Source organism: Podarcis raffonei, chromosome 1, assembly GCF_027172205.1.
Source record: "Podarcis raffonei isolate rPodRaf1 chromosome 1, rPodRaf1.pri, whole genome shotgun sequence".
In the NCBI taxonomy this organism is placed as follows: domain Eukaryota; kingdom Metazoa; phylum Chordata; class Lepidosauria; order Squamata; family Lacertidae; genus Podarcis; species Podarcis raffonei.
In genome coordinates, this window is record NC_070602.1 from 117,387,805 (window position 1) to 117,408,496 (window position 20,692).

The window sequence follows — 20,692 nt, forward strand, 5'->3', positions numbered from 1 at the left end:
GTCCAAAATGACTCCCAGGCTGCACACCTCAAGAAGCCCTGATGAGCATATCTAGTTCCCTATGAGGCCCTCTGAATCATGGTCATAGAGGGAATCTAGATGACATCTAATCCAAACCATTATTAATCCAACCCAGATCCAATCAGCAGAATAATGCACAAATTTTACTGAAGTGGATGCAGCTCCCATACATTTCAGTGGGGCCGATTCAGGAGAATTGAATAGTGACTTGCCACTCAATATCTATAGTATACCAACTTCAACATATTAACATATGACATGCTATAAATGCAGAGTACAGTTAAGCATGGCACGCTATGTAGGATAAACATAATTTTTTAAAACAATCCCAAAACGTAAGCATAAAGTTACTATATGAAAAAGGAAATGTTGGGAAGGATACAGCATTTATTGATTTATAGTTGTTAGAAGCCTCATCTAGGCCATCGGATGACATGTTTTAAAAACATAACAATTATACAGTGAAATCCACAATAAGTCTTAAAAAGCCAAACCAGCATACAGCCCAAACAGACAGATCAACACAATAAAATACAAATTGTCCAGGGTTAAGAGATAAGATTTTAAAGCAAACAAAATTCACTCAAACTGCTGGAATGAGATGTATTATCTTAACGTTGGTGTCAATTTTTATCGGAGTTAAAAATAAATAAAAATGGTGCTAAACACGAGCTACGTTTTCCTTAGCCACTATTATCAGGTCATCTTTAAACAGCATCTGCATCTTTAATGGCTTGTATTCGTTCAAATTAAGAGAGTCTTTCTACCTGAAATAAATGATCAATAACTGAAAAAAGGATTTCGTCGGGGTGATGTGTAATTGCTTGAGCTCATAATGCTGTGTACGTAACAAGCACAAAGAGAACGCACAAAGGGAATGCTTGAACACAGTTTTCTTTCAACTCACTTGGGAATTCCAGCACTATAAGTCTTGAATTCCTTAACACAAGGGATCATGTTCATCACTTACAACAGGGCATCTGGGCCTAGGTCCAGGTAGTCTGCTTGTCTAACTCTGATGAAATATCGGCGCCACCAGGTAACAGTAGTGGTCAGAAAACCTGCCAGAAGCTTGTAACTGAAGACTAAAAAATGAAATTAGCAGACTGCCTTAACGAAAGGACTTCTTTCTGCAGCATGCAATAACTGCAAGATACAGACCACGTAGACCAAAGGCAAATCGTTCCGCACGTTCACATACGGTAATGTAATAGTTGGGATTATTAAAAGCTCACAACATATACAATGGTACTTGATTTTTTTAAATAAAAACAACAGGACATTCTGGGACAGTTAGAAAAGTAGCTATTTCGGGATCCCATGAAGTAGAACCAATGAAAAAAAGGACCCATAATTATATTGCCTATTTGGTGAGGTTGGCTGATTACTGTTATAGCTTATCTGCATACAATGGGCTGTATCTAACAAAGTGGGACTTCCTATCCCTGGACACAAACCATCCCCCCCCAAAAAAACCTGATTTGGGGTGGGTGGGGAGAAAGGACATCCCATCTCAGTCCACCCAGCTCCCTTAAAAGGGCTAGCAACCACTTTTACTTAGCCAGGCTAAGAGGTGATGTGTGGTAAGATACCGCAAGTTTAACCAAACATATTTAACCAAACATCTGAATATATTAACATCAGATAACAACACAATATTAAAAGCCAACTTAAAACAAACAAGGGAAAAAATAATCTAGCCTTTAAAGCTGCCCAAACTGCAGAGAACAGGCAAGTAATTTATATTATGTGCTACAGATGTTTTCTTTTTGGCTGTAATATTGAGTCTGGATTACGCAGTCCCTTTCTATATGTGTCTGGCAGATCTTAAGCTTCAGGCAACCTATCATCCAACTCCAGGTGCACAGCCGAAGCACAGGACTCGGTTAAGCATTTAGAAGCCTTTGCCTGTGAAATGCCCACCGAATCAGTGTTAGAAACTCAGATATATAAGGTAAAGGTAAAGGGACCCCTGACACAAATTCATATTTATGTTGTTGATGCTATGGTCTGGACTGGAATATCATTTCTCTCTCCCCCCACCCTTCCACTTTCCAGTCAGATAAACTGGGAATCCCAACCTGGTGCACATTCCTATACCTGCCTAAAAGGTAAAGGGACCCCCGACCATTAGGTCCAGTCACGGACGACTCTGGGGTTGCGGCGCTCATCTCGCTTTACTGGCCGAGGGAGCCGGCGTACAACTTCCAGGTCATGTGGCCAGCATGACTAAGCCACTTCTGGCGAACCAGAGCAGCGCACGGAAATGCCGTTTACCTTCCCGCTGGAGCGGTACCTATTTATCTACTTGCACTTTGACGTGCTTTCGAACTGCTAGGTTGGCAGGAGCCGGGACCGAGCAACAGGAGCTCACCCTGTCGTGGGGATTCGAACTGCCGACCTTCTGATTGGCAAGTCCTAGGCTCTGTGGTTTAACCCACAGCGTCACCCGCATCCCACCTGCGTCAGATATATAAGCTAGGCACCAAATGGCTCCTTAAACGAGGGTTGCAGTCGCCTAGTTGCCATTTTGGGGCCAGAAGGCTCGAAAGTCGTATTTTTCAATATGACTTTTTGGTTCCTGAAATTCATTCCTATTGCACGGGTAAAATATAATGGGTAGAATTCTACAGGATGTGTTGCTAGTGTGTGAAAACAATCAAGATCCAAGGATCTCCAGGCATGCACCTCCAGATGGTAGATGAAGCGTAGCTGGGTTCCCACAAGGCAGGACACAGTGATAACAGCAAGACCCTTTATTGAATTAACAGAACTGGACAACAGGGGCAAAGCAACTGCTTATATACATTTCGGAAGGCCTGGGCCCCTCCCACTCCCAACGTCATTGGCTGTCTAAACTTCCAAGCTGCGAATCATGACTCAGAGTTTAAGGGCCAATGGCAGAGGCCCAAATCCTGAAATGTTCTGTGATTGGATATCATGTATTGAATGAGAACGCAGGGTCTCAGAATCCTTAGTCCAGACTCAAGCTCAGGCAAACGCAGACCACTGAACACATAACAGTGGAGATGACAGGCACCATCTTGGAACCCAGACACCTTTACTTGGTCGCAACTGGCCGATAGCCAGATGCAAAATGTGCCTGATGCTTGGTGAATTTCAAACACTGTGCCTAATATGCTTTAGAATGATGAGCAAGGCTGAGACAATGGTCCACCGTGACTGCTGCCCACTCAGGAAGAAAGGATGACAGGAAGGGTTAAGATGTAACAAAAGTTCAGATTAAAAATCATCTAAAAATCCCAACTTTTTACCCTTTCCACCCAAACACTTCCTGTCATAGGATATAATAAAAATGTTTGGGGAAAACCATGAGGCCTGCGAATCATCAGCCATTTAAAAAAATACAGCGCTGGCTGAATACAGATTTGAATTAATTATTTTTTTCACAGTCAAGATGTAATAATAAGGTTCCATTTTCAGCTATTATTTCAGGGCCCAGAATAAAGTAGAGCCGTCCTTTGATCAGCACATCCATTAGCCAAAGACTTCAACTATGATCAGTGTCTACGATTCTGTCTGAAGGCTTGGACCTTTAGCTTTCATGTTTGCTATTAAACCACAGTAATGATACCAGAGGACGGTCAAAGGGACTAGGAACATCACAACAGATTCTGCGCTGAGGGGAAAGCATCTTAACACTAGGCCCATGGCAACTATGCAGGAGTTTGAGCCCACATTGCTGATTTCAGTGGGGCTCTTTCCCCCCACAAGTACGTGTACCTCTGTTGCCTTCTGCATCACTCTTAAACACATTTACTTATGTGAATGTGTTGAGGGCTGCAGTCTTAATACTGATTGCAATCAATTTAGGATCAAGCAGTGTATCTGTTTCCTCACGTCTCTTTTCTAAAGTATCAGTACATTCCATTTCCATATTGGAGCATGGACAATTATGCCATTTTGAAGAGGGCAAATTTATTCTTTGGCAAAAAGAAATCCTGCAAATCAGACACTATTGTTGTATTCATTTGCAAATGCATAAAGGCTCTGATCCTATATACACTTACACAGAAGTAGGTGCCACTGAATGCAGCAGTACTTGCTTCTGAGTTAGACATGCACACTGTTGTTTTGTCTGTGCTTAATAATTGGAACCAAACATATGGCAGCATAATCCATAATCTCTGAGTTACACCTGCTGGGGAAGAAGGAAAATGACACTGCGACAACAACACAAACACCCCGCTCTGGCAAAGCGCACCAGGATAGTGAATCTACACTAGTCTAGTGACTCCCTTGCACTAGCGGAGTCTAGCACCAGCAAGAGAAGTGGGAAAAAGTGAGGCGTGGCAAATGAGAAGTGTAGTTCAGAGCCTATCCTCCCTCATAGCTCATACACATTTATACCCACAGTGTAACACAGCCCTAATAAAGCTAAAACACTCTCCTTTTAAAAGTCCACTGTTCCCCTGCCTTTGCCTCCAAAGCCACCGATGGTAGCAAAACAATCGCAGCACACTGATAGCTATGCAAGACACCACAATTGCAAGATTTCATTATCAAGGTGTGCTTCAATGCAAGCTATGTTACTCCACCTCAATGTCTTTAGCACTATGAGCATACAAGTATAGATTGCTGATGGAGAAACTTCGCACAAAGGAGGAATCTTTCACAAAGAACAAGCATCCAATAGCCAAAAAAAGAAATAAAGCACAGATGAGTAATATATCTCTTCCCAGAACCCTGACAGAGGGCACAACATTGGGAACATTTCCCGTATGGGATCGTTGTTTTTCATTGGCTCCCAGTACGTTTCCGAGCACAATTCAAAGTGTTGGTGCTGACCTATAAAGCCCTAAATGGCCTCAGTCCAGTATACCTGAAGGAGCGTCTCCACCCCCATTATTCAGCCCGGACACAGAGGTCCAGTACCGAGGGCCTTCTGGCAGTTCCCTCACTGCGAGAAGTGAGGTTGCAGGGAACCAAGCAGAGGGCCTTCTTAGTAGTGGTGCCTGCCCTGTGGAATGCCCTCCCAGCAGATGTCAAGGCAATAAACAACTATTTTACTTTTAAAAGACAACTGAAGATGACCCTGTTTAGGGAAGTTTTTAATGTCTGGCGCCGTATTGTTTTTAATATTCGGTTGGAAGCCGCCCAGAGTAGCTGGGGAAACCCAGCCAGATGGGTGGGGTAGAAATAATATATTATTATTATTATTATTATTATTATTATTATTATTATTATTACTCATAATCTTCATACAATACAGGTCCAGTTTTACAAAAGCAACTGCCAAGCACGTACAGGCTCCTGGCACAGAAAAGCATGAATGTTACGATATGGGACACTTTCCCCTTCCTAGTGGCAGGAATTGTAGAAAGTGCTGTACAGTAAAAAAGAAAAAAGAAAAGTAATGCAGAAAGTCTCACTCAGAATAAGGTTCTGCTTGATATATTACAAGGCCCCCTACAAACTGTATAAATCCATGCAGGCACTATTCTTAAAAATATAACCTAGAAATGCATACATGACTTTTAACTTCTTTTTTTGCAGGAAATCAAAATTTAAACAACCTCCCCCTCCATTTCCCTTTTTGAGCCACAGAAGACATCACCCTGCACTAGTATGAACACAGAGGCAAGAAGAAATTGACTGAATAAGTGACTTCTTCTCATAAACATGATTATTTTCTTATAGGTCAACATCCTGAGCCTTCGTGTTCAAGAAGTCACAAATGAGAAGAAAAAAATTATAGCCTTCCTATTTGTTTTTGGACTTCAAATATAGAATCAAGCGTTTATCCAGGAACTGAATATTTCTGAAGATTGAGAGCCACTTACACGAAGATGCGCAGAGTGCCTGCTTCGTAATGATTTAGCTTTTCAAAATCAGTAAATCAGTGCACATAAGGATACTGCAGTCTCTCGTGCCCCTTTAAGATGGTTTTCAAAGGGCATTATCCTGATTTTTTGTTATTAGCAATGGGAGTGTCACCCTGATGCAATTATTGCTAATACTTGAGAGCTGTTCCAATGCATAATTAGAACATTTACAATCTACTACAATAGCATAATCAATCATGCCAGTGTAGACTATAACAGTGCCTTAGACCAGCCTTCCCCAAGCTGGTGCCCTCTGGATGTTTACTTGTTTTATTATTTTATTTATAGCTATTATTGATTATTATTATTCTCCAAGGAGCTCAAGGTGGCATACAAGCTTCTCCCCCTCTCCATTTTAGTCTCACAACAGCCTTGTGAGGTAGGTTAAGCTGAGAGATAGTGACTGGCCCAAAATCACCCCATGGGCTCCATGTGGCTGAGAATCCCCAGGTCCTAGTCCACCTACAACTCCCATCAGCTTCACCCAGCATGGCCGATGATAAGGGATGATGGGAGTTGTAATCCAACAGATTTGGAGGGCATCCAGTTGGGGAAGGCCAGCCTAGAACGATAACCACCATTTTGCACCATTATTTAAGGGGAGGGAGTTAGTTCAGCAAAGGCCTTCTCCTTTCGGCCTTCCAAATTGTCCCTGAAGCTAGGGCTCCGATACTAGATATGCTAGTAAAGCTCTTCTGCAAACAATGGGGGGCGGGGGAGCTAGTTGCAACTGACCAAAAAATCCAAGCCCACCCCTTGCTCCAGGTTGGATTGAGTAGAGGTGTCCCTTTGCTCAGCTTTGCAGGAGGAATCAGACTCTCACTGTTTACTGCTAATGGAGAAGCACAAGCATCTCTGTCAGAATCAATCTCCTACTTCCACCTTCCAAACAGACAAGTGGTAGTGCTCTGGCAATATCCCTGCCAGCAGAAAGTCCTGAAATGGGACATTCTGAGAATGGAGAAGAGGTGGTGTTGAGCTGGCCCAAGATCCACTGGCATCAGGCCTGATCCAGACCCAGTGGTTGCAGCAGCCTGGAGTTGGTGCAGAGATCTGGCCAGGTCCTTCTTTCCCATGCCTTCTGCCATAGCCACCGTGAAAGGCTGGACTACAGATGCAGAAATGGCATCACTGTCAGGGGTGAGGGTTTGAATTGCACCCAAGTCTTCAATCCTATGCACACTTACCTGAGAATAAGTTTGATTTAACTTTCTTCCACGTAAGCATGTGGTAGCTTAAGTCCTGTTGATTTCAAAGAAATGTAGGAGTAGCTTTGTATGGACTGGGGCCATGGTATTTAAAATTTACTGCACAATATGGCAGAACATTTAAGAATTGCCCCTCATTTCAAAGGAATTATAGCTTAGGAACTACTAGTAACGGCTGCTTGCTTTTGGATTTTTAAGGTGCTTTTCAATATTTCTACTTCCACAAAGAGCCATTTGAATAAATTTCTTGCCATTATTTCTTTCTAAATTAGTTTTCATTACTCTGCCAGTGCAGTGCTCACAGTTTTTCAAGCTCCTTCTGCTCCCCCCCCCAAAAAAAACCTGTTCACAATGTTAATACATAACTTGCCTGACTTACACAAAATGCTATTCCTGGCCTGCTAAAATCACAAATGATATATTTATCCAAATCTTATCTGCTTACTTTAAAGATGCATCTAATCTTGTTATTTCTCCAGTGTAATAAAGTGAAATATAAGCCATGGGGAGACTGTTTGCCCTAATCACACTAGACAAGCTGAAAAAGGCCTGGTTATGTCACTTCTTCTTAGAAATCATATTGGGAGCTGTCCACTTTAAGCAGTAATTTGACAACTAGTCAAAGGCTATTTATGAACATCTTTGGTTTCTAATTTCGATAGACTCAAGCACCAGCCACCAACAGGCTAACCACATCTATATTTGTACAAGAACCCCAAGCAGGGACCATAGTTGAGCGATAAGCGCAATCCTTACCACCTTCAGCACATCAGGCTGCCAGGCTCAAGCAAGCACTGCATTAGGTAAGATGAACCAACCATCTGAGTACAGGAGCCTCATATATTCAGTTTATATGAAGGTACGCTAAATATGCTAAATCACACCATCATTCCCTAGGAAGATTCCCTGCTTTGAAACAGGGCACTAAACCTACAGAGAAGAGGTCATAATTCATATTTGTGTTGTTGATAGTCTGGACTGGAATATCATTTCTCTTTCCCCCCACCCTTCCACTTTCCAGTCAGATAAACTGGGAAACCCAACCTGGGGCTTCACAGCACTATACCTGCCTAAAAGGTAAAGGGACCCCTGACCATTAGGTCCAGTCGTGGCCGTCTCTGGGGTTGTGGCGCTCATCTTGCTTTATTGGCCGAGGGAACCGGGGTACAGCTTCCGGGTCATGTGGCCAGCATGACTAAGCCGCTTCTGGCAAACCAGAGCAGCGCACGGAAACACCATTTACCTTCCCGCCAGAGCGGTACCTATTTATCTACTTGCACTAGCGTGCTTTCGAACTGCTAGGTTGGCAGGAGCAGGGACTGAGCAACGGGAGCTCACCCTGTCGCGGGGATTCGAACCGCCAACCTGCTTGGCAGGGGGTTGGACTCGATGGCCCTTGTGGTCTCTTCCAACTCTATGATTCTATGATTCTAACCTTCTGATCGGCAAGTTCTAGGCTCTGTGGTTTAACCCACAGCGCCACCCACGTCCCTTTTAATGGTAACAGTAGCGGCGCTCGCTTCCAGGCAAACTGGTACAGCGTTGCAGCCCAATACTTTTTTGAACCCGTGATGCAAAACGGCCAAGTGCCCCCTCACTTGACAGGGAGGGGAGGAGACAACATACATGTATTTATTTATGGTGCACTTCAGAACGAAAGGCGGCTTTCCTCGGCATCTTTCCCCTACCAGGGGTGCGCACGAGGGAGAGAAGCGCGCGCAGTTCCTCTTCCCCTCAGTAGTATAGCCCGCAATTCCTCTCCCGCGCTTTCCCCCACACGCGGGGACACCCCCTTCAGGAACACCACAAGCGCGCAGAATTCACCTACCCCTGAACAGCCGCGGAAGCATGTCAACAAGGCTCCTGGGCGCCGCCATTTTGGACGGACGTCTTGGGTCACGTGGGCGCGGAGAGCAAATATTCCCCCCCCCTGCTCCCCTCCCCTTCGCTTTTAAAGGTCAGGCGTCGACCTGGCCAGGAGGGTCAAAGGCGCGCGAGCGGGCGGAGGTGGAACCCTCGGAACCTCCTCTGCGGGGCGCATGCGCACCTCTGGTCCTGTAGCTCGGCGGCAAAGGCAGGTCGCAGGTAAGGTTCGGCAAAGGTGTAGCGTTGCCACCTGTCCTGTATAACAATGTCCCGTGTTTCAATGCAACCTCCTGCAGTTTTGTCCTTTATTTCAGCCCCCCCCCCCGCCTAATCCTCTCCAAATGAATTAGAGATCTTCTCCAAATGCATCCTACGTTCATGGGCATAGCCAAGATGGGGGGCGGGGGGCAGATCCCCCCCCAAATCAGGAAAAATCAATATAAATCTGAGATTCTGCCCCTCCCTTACAAAAGCTTGACCCCACTAACAAAAATCCTGACTAAGCCCATGCATCTGTTTGAAAGGGGGTTTGAAAGATCATGCGTTTAAACTCTGGGTAGCCAAGCTCAAACAGATTTACAAATTCATGTGTGCCTGTGTGACAAATTCCAGAGGGGCTATCCTGTTCGGCTGCAAGAGATTGCTATGGATTGCCTTGAAAGACACTTCAACAAAAGATTTTTTTTAAAAAGAAAATCGTGCCCCAACTCACCCTGTCCTGTATTTTCCCAGAACAAAGGTGGCAACACTAGTATAAAAGTAGCTTGGCGCCCCTGTGAGTCAACCACAAAATTGTTTTATATGCCCTACAAAAATCTGTTCTATAGAATTGTAGAGTTGGAATTGTAAGGTTGTTGGAATCGTAGAGAGGGTGACCGCAGTGCCTGGAGACAATCAGGTTGTGTATCCGTAGCAGTGACCAGAGGAGGAATGACTGTTGGAGGAGAACAGAGAGAAGAAACACCATGGTGCAACTGTAGCCGGTGCCGTTTTTCTAGAAAAAGAGGTGCTTTAACTCACCATAAGCGCCTGCCTTGTTCTCTTATAATGGCAATGGCACCCACCTGAGAGGTGCCGGAACTGAGTTCTAGCGAGTTCTGACTGGGAAAAAAAGCCTTGCCTGTAGCAGCGAAACTGGACGCCTTCATCTGCCCCAGCTGCAACAAAACATGGCTCTCTGGTATCAGTTTCTACACAGCCACAGCAGGCGCTGCAACTCTCTTAACAGTTTGACTTTTCCCATGAAGGCAAATCCTAGGACAAATGAATACCAGGAAAAGTTGGAAGGGACCCTGAGGGTCATTCTAGGCCAACTCCCTGCAACGCATAATTTTTTTGCCCAGTGTGGGTCTCAAACCCATGTCCCTGAGATTAAGAGTCTCATGCTCTACCAACTGAGATATGGTGAATGCCCTTCAACTTTGCCATTTCTTTTTTAAAAAATACTGTATGTTAAAGGGACCCCTGACCATTAGGTCCAGTCGTGGCCGACTCTGAGGTTGCGGTGCTCATCTCACTTTACTGGCCGAGGGAGCTGGCATACAGCTTCTGGGTCATGTGGCCAGCATGACTAAGCCACTTCTGGCGAACCAGAGCAGCTCACAGAAATGCCGTTTACCTTCCCGCTGGAGTGGTACCTATTTATCTACTTGCACTTTGATGTGCTTTTGAACTGCTAGGTTGGCAGGAGCAGGGACCGAGCAACGGGAGCTCACCCCGTCATGGGGATTCAAACCGCCAGCTTTCTGATCGGCAAGTCCTAGGCTCTGTGGTTTAACCCACAGCGCCACCTGGTCCCCCTAAAAAAAATACTGAAGTTATAGCTAATTCCTGCATGCAGGTGGGGATTTCCAGATCGTTGCATTAATTGGCAAAGAGAAGAAAGATTGGGTAACGAGTGATGCTTGTCTCAGAGACTTTTGATAGAACAGAATCCTATGGTTTAATAGAGTAATCTCCTCCCCACTTTGTTGTTGTTGTTTTGAAACATCCTTTATTTGACGTTCTAGGTACTTGTCTTCTCGGGGAAAATAGAAGAAGAACTTTCTTGAGGAAGGTTGAGTGTGATTTTGCAGAAAGATAAAATGAAACCTTGCCCCCCTGGTTTTGCAAGCAGAGATGTTTAAGTTCTCACATTTCTTAATGGCTCCATTGTGGCTGCTTGGCAGGAATCAATTTTCGACAATTATAATGCAGTCGTCTTCGTACCCAAATCAGAACACACTGCAGCTGCCGCTCTAGATGAGCTTTTCTTTGGCACACGCTCGCACGCCCCAAATCAGACTCATTGTTCCAGTTCAGGGGCACAAAAGTGAAAGTCTAAGCATATTTAAGTGAAAGGGGGGCGGGGAGAGGAGCCTAATTGAAGTCAGTGTAAAGTAGAAAACATCAGTTCTGATCATGCTGCGAAATATTTTACCACTGGCTCACAGCTTGTGTCCCATTTCATATTTCGTGTGCAGTCGGTTGGAGGCTGCATGCGCCTACATTGTTTGGTTCAGTTTATTAAGTTACTGAATTACACTGGGTAGTTTCTAGGAAGAAAGGTCTTCAAGTCAGGGATTCTGTCATGGAATCCCAACAAACTTGCACCGGTTGCTCGGTGCAAGAGAACCTCTCCTATTGGTAACCAGCGTTAGGAATTAGCCAGGTGCTAGGGACGCGGGTGGCACTGTGGGTAAAACCTCAGTGCCTAGGGCTTGCTGATCGCATGGTCGGCGGTTCGAATCCCCACGGCGGGGTGAGCTCCCGTCTTTCGGTCCCAGCTCCTGCCCACCTAGCAGTTCGAAAGCACCCCTAAGTGCAAGTAGATAAATAGATACCGCTTTATAGCGGGAAGGTAAACGGCGTTTCCGTGTGCTGCGCTGGTGCCGGCTCGCCAGAGCAGCTTCGTCACGCTGGCCGCGTGACCCGGAAGTGTCTCTGGACAGCGCTGGCCCCCGGCCTCTTAAGTGAGATGGGCGCACAACCCTAGAGTCGGACACGACTGGCCCGTACGGGCAGGGGTACCTTTACCTTTACCTTTTAGGTGCATTTTGCTACTGGTGCAGATTCATTTGCAACCACGTGGAGATCTCTGGATGCCAGAATGGAGGCTCACATCTCCATCTGGCTGGCCTCTCCAGCTTTCTTAAGCAGGCAAGCAGAAGAACTTATTTATTGTATTTATATCCCACCCTTTTCTCCAAGGAGTACATGATTCACCCCTCTCCTCAGTTAAACAGGCATCCCCAAACTCAGCCCTCCAGCTGTTTTTGTGACTACAACTCCCATCATCCATAGCTACCAGGACCAGTGGTCAGGGATGATGGGAATTGTAGTCCCCAAATAGCTGGAGGGCCGAATTTGGGGATGCCTGCCCTACAATGACCCTGCGAGGACGTTAAGAGGCTGTGACTGGCTCAGGGTCACCCAGTGATCTTCACGACTGAGGATTTGAACCCTAATCTCCCAGGTCTGAGTCCCACACTCTATCCACTACCCTGGCTTCCTAGAATATTTCTGCTATGGGGCAGCTATACAGTGGTACCTCGGGTTAGAGACGCTTCAGGTTAGAGACGCTTCAGGTTACAGACTCCGCTAACCCAGAAATAGTACCTTGGGTTAAGAACTTTGCTTCAGGATGAGAACAGAAATCGTGCGGCAGCAGAGGGAGACCCCATTAGCTAAAGTGGTACCTCAGGTTAAGAACAGTTTCAGGTTAAGAATGGACCTCCAGAACGAATTAAGTTCTTAACCCGAGTTACCACTGTATAAATTAAGTAGGTAAATAAATAAATACAGTGGTACCTCGGGTTACATACGCTTCAGGTTACAGACTCCGCTAACCCAGAAATAGTGCTTCAGGTTAAGAACTTTGCTTCAGGATGAGAACAAAAATCGTGCTCCAGCGGCACAGCAGCAGCAGGAGGCCCCTTAGCTAAAGTGGTGCTTCAGGTTAAGAACAGTTTCAGGTTAAGAACGGACCTCCGGAATGAATTAAGTACTTAACCTGAGGTACCACTGTATAAAAGGTAAAGGTACCCCTGCCCGTACGGGCCAGTCTTGACAGACTCTAGGGTTGTGCGCTCATCTCACTCTATAGGCCGGGAGCCAGCGCTGTCCGCAGACACTTCCGGGTCACGTGGCCAGCGTGACAAAGCTGCATCCGGCGAGCCAGCACAGCACACGGAACGCCGTTTACCTTCTCCCTGGTAAGCGGTCCCTATTTATCTACTTGCACCCGGGGGTGCTTTCGAACTGCTAGGTTGGCAGGCGCTGGGACCGAACGACGGGAGCACACCCCTCCGCGGGGATTCGAACCGCCGACCATGCGATCGGCAAGTCCTAGGCCCTGAGGTTTTACCCACAGCGCCACCCGCGTCCACCACTGTATAGGGGAAAGCAAAATGCCACTTAGATCTGAAATATTTTCCTTGAAGCTTGAATTTGTTTTATTCTGGATTGTTTTATTTGATTTTTTTAACGTGTTGCAAACCACTTTGAGATTTTTATTCCTTCAAAATATAAAGTGGCACGGAAATGAAATGAACAGCAACAACAACAAATTTCCCCAGGGGGAAAAAAAAAGGCGTCTAAGCATTCCATTGTGGCGACTGTAACCTAGGTTTAAGGTGCCATTTGGCAATTAGCTTATGTATCTAAGTTTCCAACACCGTTGGTGAGGGAATGGCTGTCTGCACAGAGGAAACACTTCTGGCTTTCATTATGTGAGATGCTTTGAATTGCTTTTAGTAAGAGTGGGGAAATGTTGGAGGAGAAAAGCTGTATGTGGGTTGCCATGCACTCCTGAAGCCAGTCTGGAGAGCCCTGTCTCGTCATTACAGTGGTACCTCGGGTTAAGCACCTAATTCGTTCCGGAGGTCCGTTCTTAACCTGAAACTGTTCTTAACCTGAAGCACTATTTCTGGGTTAGCGGAGTCTGTAACCTGAAGCGTATGTAACCTGAAGTGTATGTAACCCAAGGTACCACTGTATTTGCTGAACTTACCATTTTGGTCAGGTTCTTTGTATGGGAGAAGCAGAGCGCCATGGACCTCCCTTGATTTTAGTCAAGTGGAACTAGTGGTATTCAATAGCTCAGTTGGTTAGAGCGCGGTGCTGATACACCAAGGTTGCAGGATCGATCCTTGTATGGGACAACTGCATATTTCTGTGTTTCAGGAGGTTGGACTACATGATCCTCAGGGTCCCTCCAACCTTACAATTCTATGATTTCTAATATCATCTTCCATTGTTTTGTCAAGAGTCTTTCACTTCTCACTCATGCAGCCCTTCTGCTTTTTAAACATACTGCCCCACCATTTTCCCCCACTTAGTCAATACATTTTAGATTTGATTGCCCCCTCCACCTCCGTGAAAAGTGCTTAATAATCAGGGTTCCCCTCCCCCCAAAAAAGCAACTGCCCAGTGGGTGGGGAGTTTAAAAACTAGACATTTGCTTATTGCAATGTGCTTGGAACAAAGGTGGCAGATGCTGAATCTCCACCCCCCCTCCCTTTCCATTGAACCAGATTTCATTTATGTTTGCTCTAATCTACTCTAACGGTGCAGAGCAGACTTAACCAGAGGACATTCTTCGTATTTGAGGCACGTTAACTGCATTACGTTTCCCCTGATCACCAGCAGAAGAAAAGATCCAGCTGCTGCGGGAACAGACAGCCCACAGCCCTGCTCTCTTTGCTGTCACCCAGACTTTCTCTCGGCCTTCTCTCCTGTCCCCTGACCCCCCCCCGCGCACTCCCACCCCAAGACAATGGGCATGGTACACGTAGGAAATAGTGTCAAGGCCCAGGCCTCTGTCACTGGATAATTGACTCCATTAAAAAAGATGATGATCTTCACTGGAACTGGATGCAAATCAATTGTCCCGCTTCCCAAAGAAAAAAAAAACAACCTTCCCAGTAGTTTGTAATACAGTGGTACCTCTGGTTACGTACTTAATTCGTTCCGGAGGTCCGTTCTTAACCTGAAACTGTTCTTAACCTGAAGCACCACTTTAGCTAATGGGGGCTGCTGCTGCTGCTGTGCCGCCACGCAATTTCTGTTCTCATCCTGAAGCAAAGTTCGTAACCCGAGGTACTATTTTTGGGTTAGCGGAGTCTGTAACCTGAAGTGTATGTAACCTGAGGTACCACTGTATTTCAAAAATGTGCAAAAGCTTCATTGCAGTTGGGTAGAGCTGTAGCTGCTTAGAACATATGCATGCAGAAATATGCGAAATAACTCAGCAAGTATTAGAAGTCACCCCAGAACTGGCCCTACTAAACATCTTCCAAGATAATAATGCCCACTCACATCATAAAGATCTTATAACTCACCTCTTCTCAGCAGCCAGAAACATCATAGCCAGACGCTGGAGAGACCTGTCAGGAGTAAGCACGGACCAATGGTATTCGATAGTACGGAAAACAGCCTTATTAGAAAAACTAACCAATAAACTGAAACTGACATGGGGACAAATAGAAGAAGACGCCTTCACCCCAGTATGGCCCCTCTTTATCACATACACAGCCCAATAAGACAACAACAAGAATCTGCCGACAGCGTACGAATCTGACCTGATTCAAAAATACACACACACCGCTCACAAAAACAAATCTCACTACAGCCAACCAAAGACAACCAACCACACACTAAGACACCCCCAACCTCTCTCACCACCAAGGAAATGCAACAAGTGAATTGTAAGAAAACCCATACAAGTAATGCTGACATTATGATTATGATTATGATTATTATATTATTTTTTTTATTTATTTATACATACATACATACATACATACATGCATACATACATACCCCACCCATCTGGCTGGGTTTCCCCAGCCACTCTGGGCAGCTTCCAACAAAGTATTAAAATACAGTAGTCTGTTAAACATTAAAAGCTTCCCTAAAGAAGGCTGCCTTCAGATGTCTTTTGAAAGTCTGGTAGTTGTTCTTCTCTTTGACATCTGGTAGGAGGGAGTTCCACATGGTGGGTGCCACTACCGAGAAGGCCCTTTGCCTGGTTCCCTGTAACTTGGCTTCTCGCAGCGAGGGAACTGCCAGAAGGCACTCGGCACTGGACCTTAGTGTCTGGGCAGAATAATGGGGGTGGAGATGCTCCTTCAAGTATACTGGACCGAGGCCGTTTAGGGCTTTAAAAGTCAGCACCAACACTTTGAATTGTGCTTGGAAGCGTACTGGGAGCCCCAAACCCCCACACATACATTCCTCTTTTCTTCCTAACCTAGGAATGTCCAAAGTCTGTTTTGGGGGCCTAATCTGGCCCACTGGTTGGTCTAATCCAGCTGCTGTGGCAGTTTATTTCCTAGGGTAAAATCCTAAACAACCTCAACAACTTCAACCCTAAAAGCTCAACAACTTTGGGGTAAAATCATAAAAAAAACCTCAACAACTTGAATCAACAACTTTGGTTGGCCCTCACGGCCCTTCACTTCATCAAATCTGGCCCTCTTTGAAAGAAGTTTGGACACCACTAACGTAACCTAACACTCTATGTAACACTAATGTCCCACAACAAAAAATCACATAATTTCACTGTTTGGGAGCAGAATGTCTGGATGTCTTCTTTTCTCCATGTGGGCCTCCTCTCACACTTCTTTGGGTGCACCTACTCTGAGGTACTTACAGGGGGGGAATTCAGCACTGGCCAGTTTGGGGTGGGTAGTTTCTGGTGGAGTGTAAGGCTACTGACCATGTTCTCCCTCCACTTTCAGAAGTGGAGTTTGTCTGAATACAAGTGGTGTTTTGCTCAGGTCCTGCTTATGTGCTTCCAAGAGGCAACTGGTTGTCCACTACAAAAAGAGGACGTAGGAGTAGATGGGCCACTGGGCTGATCCATCAGCGTTCTTATAGTAGATGAAGCAGAGGTGGGGAACTTGTGGGTCTTGACATAACTGTGGGATTCCAGCATGACCAGTGATCAGCGATTATGGGAACCACAATCCAGGAACACCTAGAGGACTACAGACAACCCACCCCACTTTGGTTACTGGAGTAATGTACAACATGAACCATGATTTGCTCTTCCAGAGAATGTAACACAGATGTTATAACTGTGGGAAAATGATGAATGTGCCTTTGTTGTTGTTTAGTCGTGTCCGACTCTTCGTGACCCCATGGACCAGAGCACGCCAGGCACTCCTGTCTTCCACTGCCTCCCACAGTTTAGTCAAACTCATGCTGGTAGCTTCGAGAACACTGTCCAACCATCTCGTCCTCTGTCGTCCCCTTCTCCTTGTGCCCTCCATCTTCCCCAACATCAGGGTCTTTTCCAGGGAGGCTCCTCTTCTCATGAGGTGGCCAAAGTATTGGGAGTCTCAGCTTCAGGATCTGTCCTTCCAGTGAGCACTCAGGGCTGATTTCCTTAAGAATGGATAGGTTTGATCTTCTTGCAGTTCATGGGACTCTCTTCTATCAGGAGACCAATTATTCTTTCTCCCCCCTTTTAAGTAGCCCACACAAGACTGACATTAGCTGACCCCTGTGAGGTGTTCCTCCATCGTATACCATTGCCCAGCCCTATATAATCTAATCCTGAGCATTTATTATTCTTTTCTTTGCATTCAGACCTCATGTGGCCTTCCTGTGTGCTTAATCTAACCTGCATTTCAACAGATCACTCTTGAACCATTTTGTCTATGTTGATTTACCACAACTCAAGATGAGTTCAGGCCAGAGAGTTCCAATCTATTAAAAAAAAAAAAGGGAAATAACTTCATACTGAATGTAAACGAACTGTGGAAAAGACCACATGAATTGAAAGTGGAGAGTGTTTGTATTTTTCTTTGTTACACAAGAAAATCTTTAATAAAAACGATGGCTAAGCAGTTATTTGTAGTATTACACTGAATTACAGTGGTACCTCGAGTTACAGACGCTTCAGGTTACAGACTCCGCTAACCCAGAAATAGTACCTCGGGTTAAGAACTTTGCTTCAGGATGAGAACAGAAATCGTGCGGCAGGGGTGTGGCAGCAGCGGGAGTCCCCATTAGCTAAAGTGGTGCTTCAGGTTAAGAACAGACCTCCGGAATGAATTAAGTTCTTAAGCCGAGGTACCACTTTAATTGTGGGGGAAAGGGGTGGACTTGTTTTGCTCATGTTTCCCCAATATCCACGATTATTGCAATTTAAAATACCGTATTTTTTGCTCTATAAGATGCACTTTTCCCCACCTAAAAAGTAATGGGAAATGTGTGTGCGTCTTATGGAGCGAATGCAGGCTGCGCGGCTATCCCAGAAGCTAGAACAGCGAGAGGGATCGCTGCGTAGCGCTCCCTCTCTCTGTTCTAGCTTCTGGCTTAGCCCCTCAGTCCCTTCCCCCACCTCCTGGAAAAGCCCCCAAGAGCTGCGCTCCCTTTAAAGAGCCGTGCGGAGCTCTTTCACCCCAAGGAGAAAAAGCCTGCAAGCGCTGCACACATGCTCCACGTGGCTCATGAAAGGGAGCGCTCTGCTCAGCGCTCCCTTTAAAGAAATGTTTTTTCCCTTGCATTTCCCCTCTAAAAAATAGGTGCATCTTATGGTCAGGTGCGTCTTATGGGGCGAAAAATACGGTAAATAGGAAGGGGTGGGTTTTCAAATACTTGCAGTTTTCTTTTGTGTGAACCCCTTAATACATACCTGAAAGCAACCACTGAATTGCCCCTACCAAAGTGTTTACCACAACCAGAATTATGCAGTGTACATAACCATGCAGCAACATCTTCAATCATCAAATTGTAGAGTTGGAAGGGATCTCAGGGGTCATCTAGTCCGACCCTCTGCAGTGCAGGAACCTCATGTTCTACTATCAATGCAAACCTAGGTGGTCTCACATGAATTGACAACAGACAGAAGCCACATCTTCTTTGGGCGCGTTCAAGACCTTTTCCTGCCACACCACATCACCTCCTGCTTTTGAAATTCCCCAGAGTGCAAAATGAGGTCTGCCATGTGGCATTTGGGTGGGTGGGTGGGTCTGTTGTTAGAGAAACAGACAGCCAGGACTGCCTTGAGAATGCAGAGCTAGTTATATGGTACTCGGGATCCAAGCCAGTATCAATGCCAATTCTACGAACCATGTGTCTCGTGTCATCACCAGACACATGAATAGCAATCTCAGTTTTGAGTGCTGCTGCTTATGTTGCCAAAACAGCACCGCCCATGCCAAGGGGGAGGATGTGTCAGCAGACTTGGGAGAGCCCCAGGATTTGCAGATGGTTGCACAGGTCTTTAGGGGAGGCGGGGAAACAAAGGAGGGGGAAAACTCAAAACAGTCCAACTGAAGACTGAGCATATTTTTTGGGTGGTGGCTGTAGGTTAAACCACAGAGCCTAGGACTTGCCGAACAGAAGGTCGGCGGTTCGAATCCCCGCGACAGGGTGAGCTCCCATTGCTCGGTCCCTGCTCCTGCCAACCTAGCAGTCCGAAAGCACGTCAAAGTGCAAGTAGATAAATAGGTACCGCTCCCGCGGGAAGGTAAACGGTGTTTCCGTGCGCTGCTCTGCTTCGCCAGAAGCGGCTTAGTCATGCTGGCCACATGACCCAGAAGCTGTACACCGGCTCCCTCAGCCAATAAAGCGAGATGAGTGCCGCAACCCCAGAGTCGGCCACGACTGGACCTAATGGTCAGGGGTTCCTTTACCTTTAAGAAACAGGAAAGTTAACCTGAACTATGCACTGCAACTTGTTTTTGCAGCTTCCACTCAAGAGACGGAATCCGCATTGAATAGCACAAGGATTTAGAGAAAGTGGATCTACTCTAGCAAATCTTGGGAAAGAGGAGATATGAAGAACACACACATTGCACTGAAGTTGGAGTTGCAGCCTTGCTTATTAAGTCTACATCATTCACTTGTGATTGTCTTAGGATGTGACCTGGACTCTGTGTTTTGGAGATTTATTGATAGGGAAAAAAGGACACAGCCCAATCTGTGGCCTCAGCACTGCCAGTACTACTGTCTGTCTTAAATGCAGCTCCTTGGGACTAAGGAAAAGAAGGCAGAATCAATGAAAGGTCACAATTTTTGTAGAGATGCCCTTTTGTGGTGTTTTCTTCAAGGAGAAGTCAGCAAGGCAAAGTGTTGTAGCATAATTTCCATCTAGGCCCGAGCATTCCTGCTCCTCATAGAGGGCAGGAGAACTTAATCCTGTGAGCAAGAGAAGAGGACAGCAAAACAAGTCATCATCTTTAAAGGTGTGCCAAACAGATGTGGGTTTTTTTTTAGACCATGCACACACACATACACAATTTACTGTTCTAGTGATTTCTCACCGTTTTCATTGATCTTATATAAGCCTCTCTGGGAGACTTGTTGGCTGAAAGGCAGGATAAAAATCATTTAACTAAATGGTCATTCATGGCGTATTGATAGCTGGAGTTATTGCATTCTTAGTACTATAAAATGACATTTGTAAGTGAAAGATAAAAGTCACTACCAGAATAAAGTTCAGAACTCTTACTTTGCAATGCTTGTTTATATATAGCAGATACAATACAATGCTAGAGCTCAAAACAGATTTGGGATGTGTCAGACTTCCCATCTAATTTGGGTTAGGAGGAAAACTTATTTTCATCATTTTGTATCCACAAAAATATATATATTCAAGTTATGCTTTATTTCCCCCACCTTTCAACCAAATATCTTTATATTCTTTTTCAGCAGGCACTGATGTTTATGCAATTGTACTTTGAGATGGTACTGCTTCACCTTAATTAGTAAGCTTAACATTTCAAGTACGATAGAAAAACTCAGACCACACTGCAA

General features: G+C 45.4%; 1 protein-coding gene across 5 annotated transcripts in view; it reads right to left on the reverse strand.

The window, feature by feature from the left end:
• Positions 1-9,010, reverse strand: part of METAP1D (methionyl aminopeptidase type 1D, mitochondrial) — a 99,957-nt gene extending 90,947 nt beyond the window's left edge. For 4 of the 5 annotated variants that reach the window (XM_053359595.1, XM_053359585.1, XM_053359580.1 and 1 more), the window contains exon 1: positions 8,904-9,010. In XM_053359595.1, the coding sequence (XP_053215570.1) occupies positions 8,904-8,952 (49 nt within the window). In that variant the 5' untranslated portion in view covers positions 8,953-9,010. The remainder of the gene's footprint in view (positions 1-8,903) is intronic. The other variant, XM_053359615.1, reaches the window with a different exon arrangement.
• Between the last annotated feature and the right edge of the window lie 11,682 nt (positions 9,011-20,692).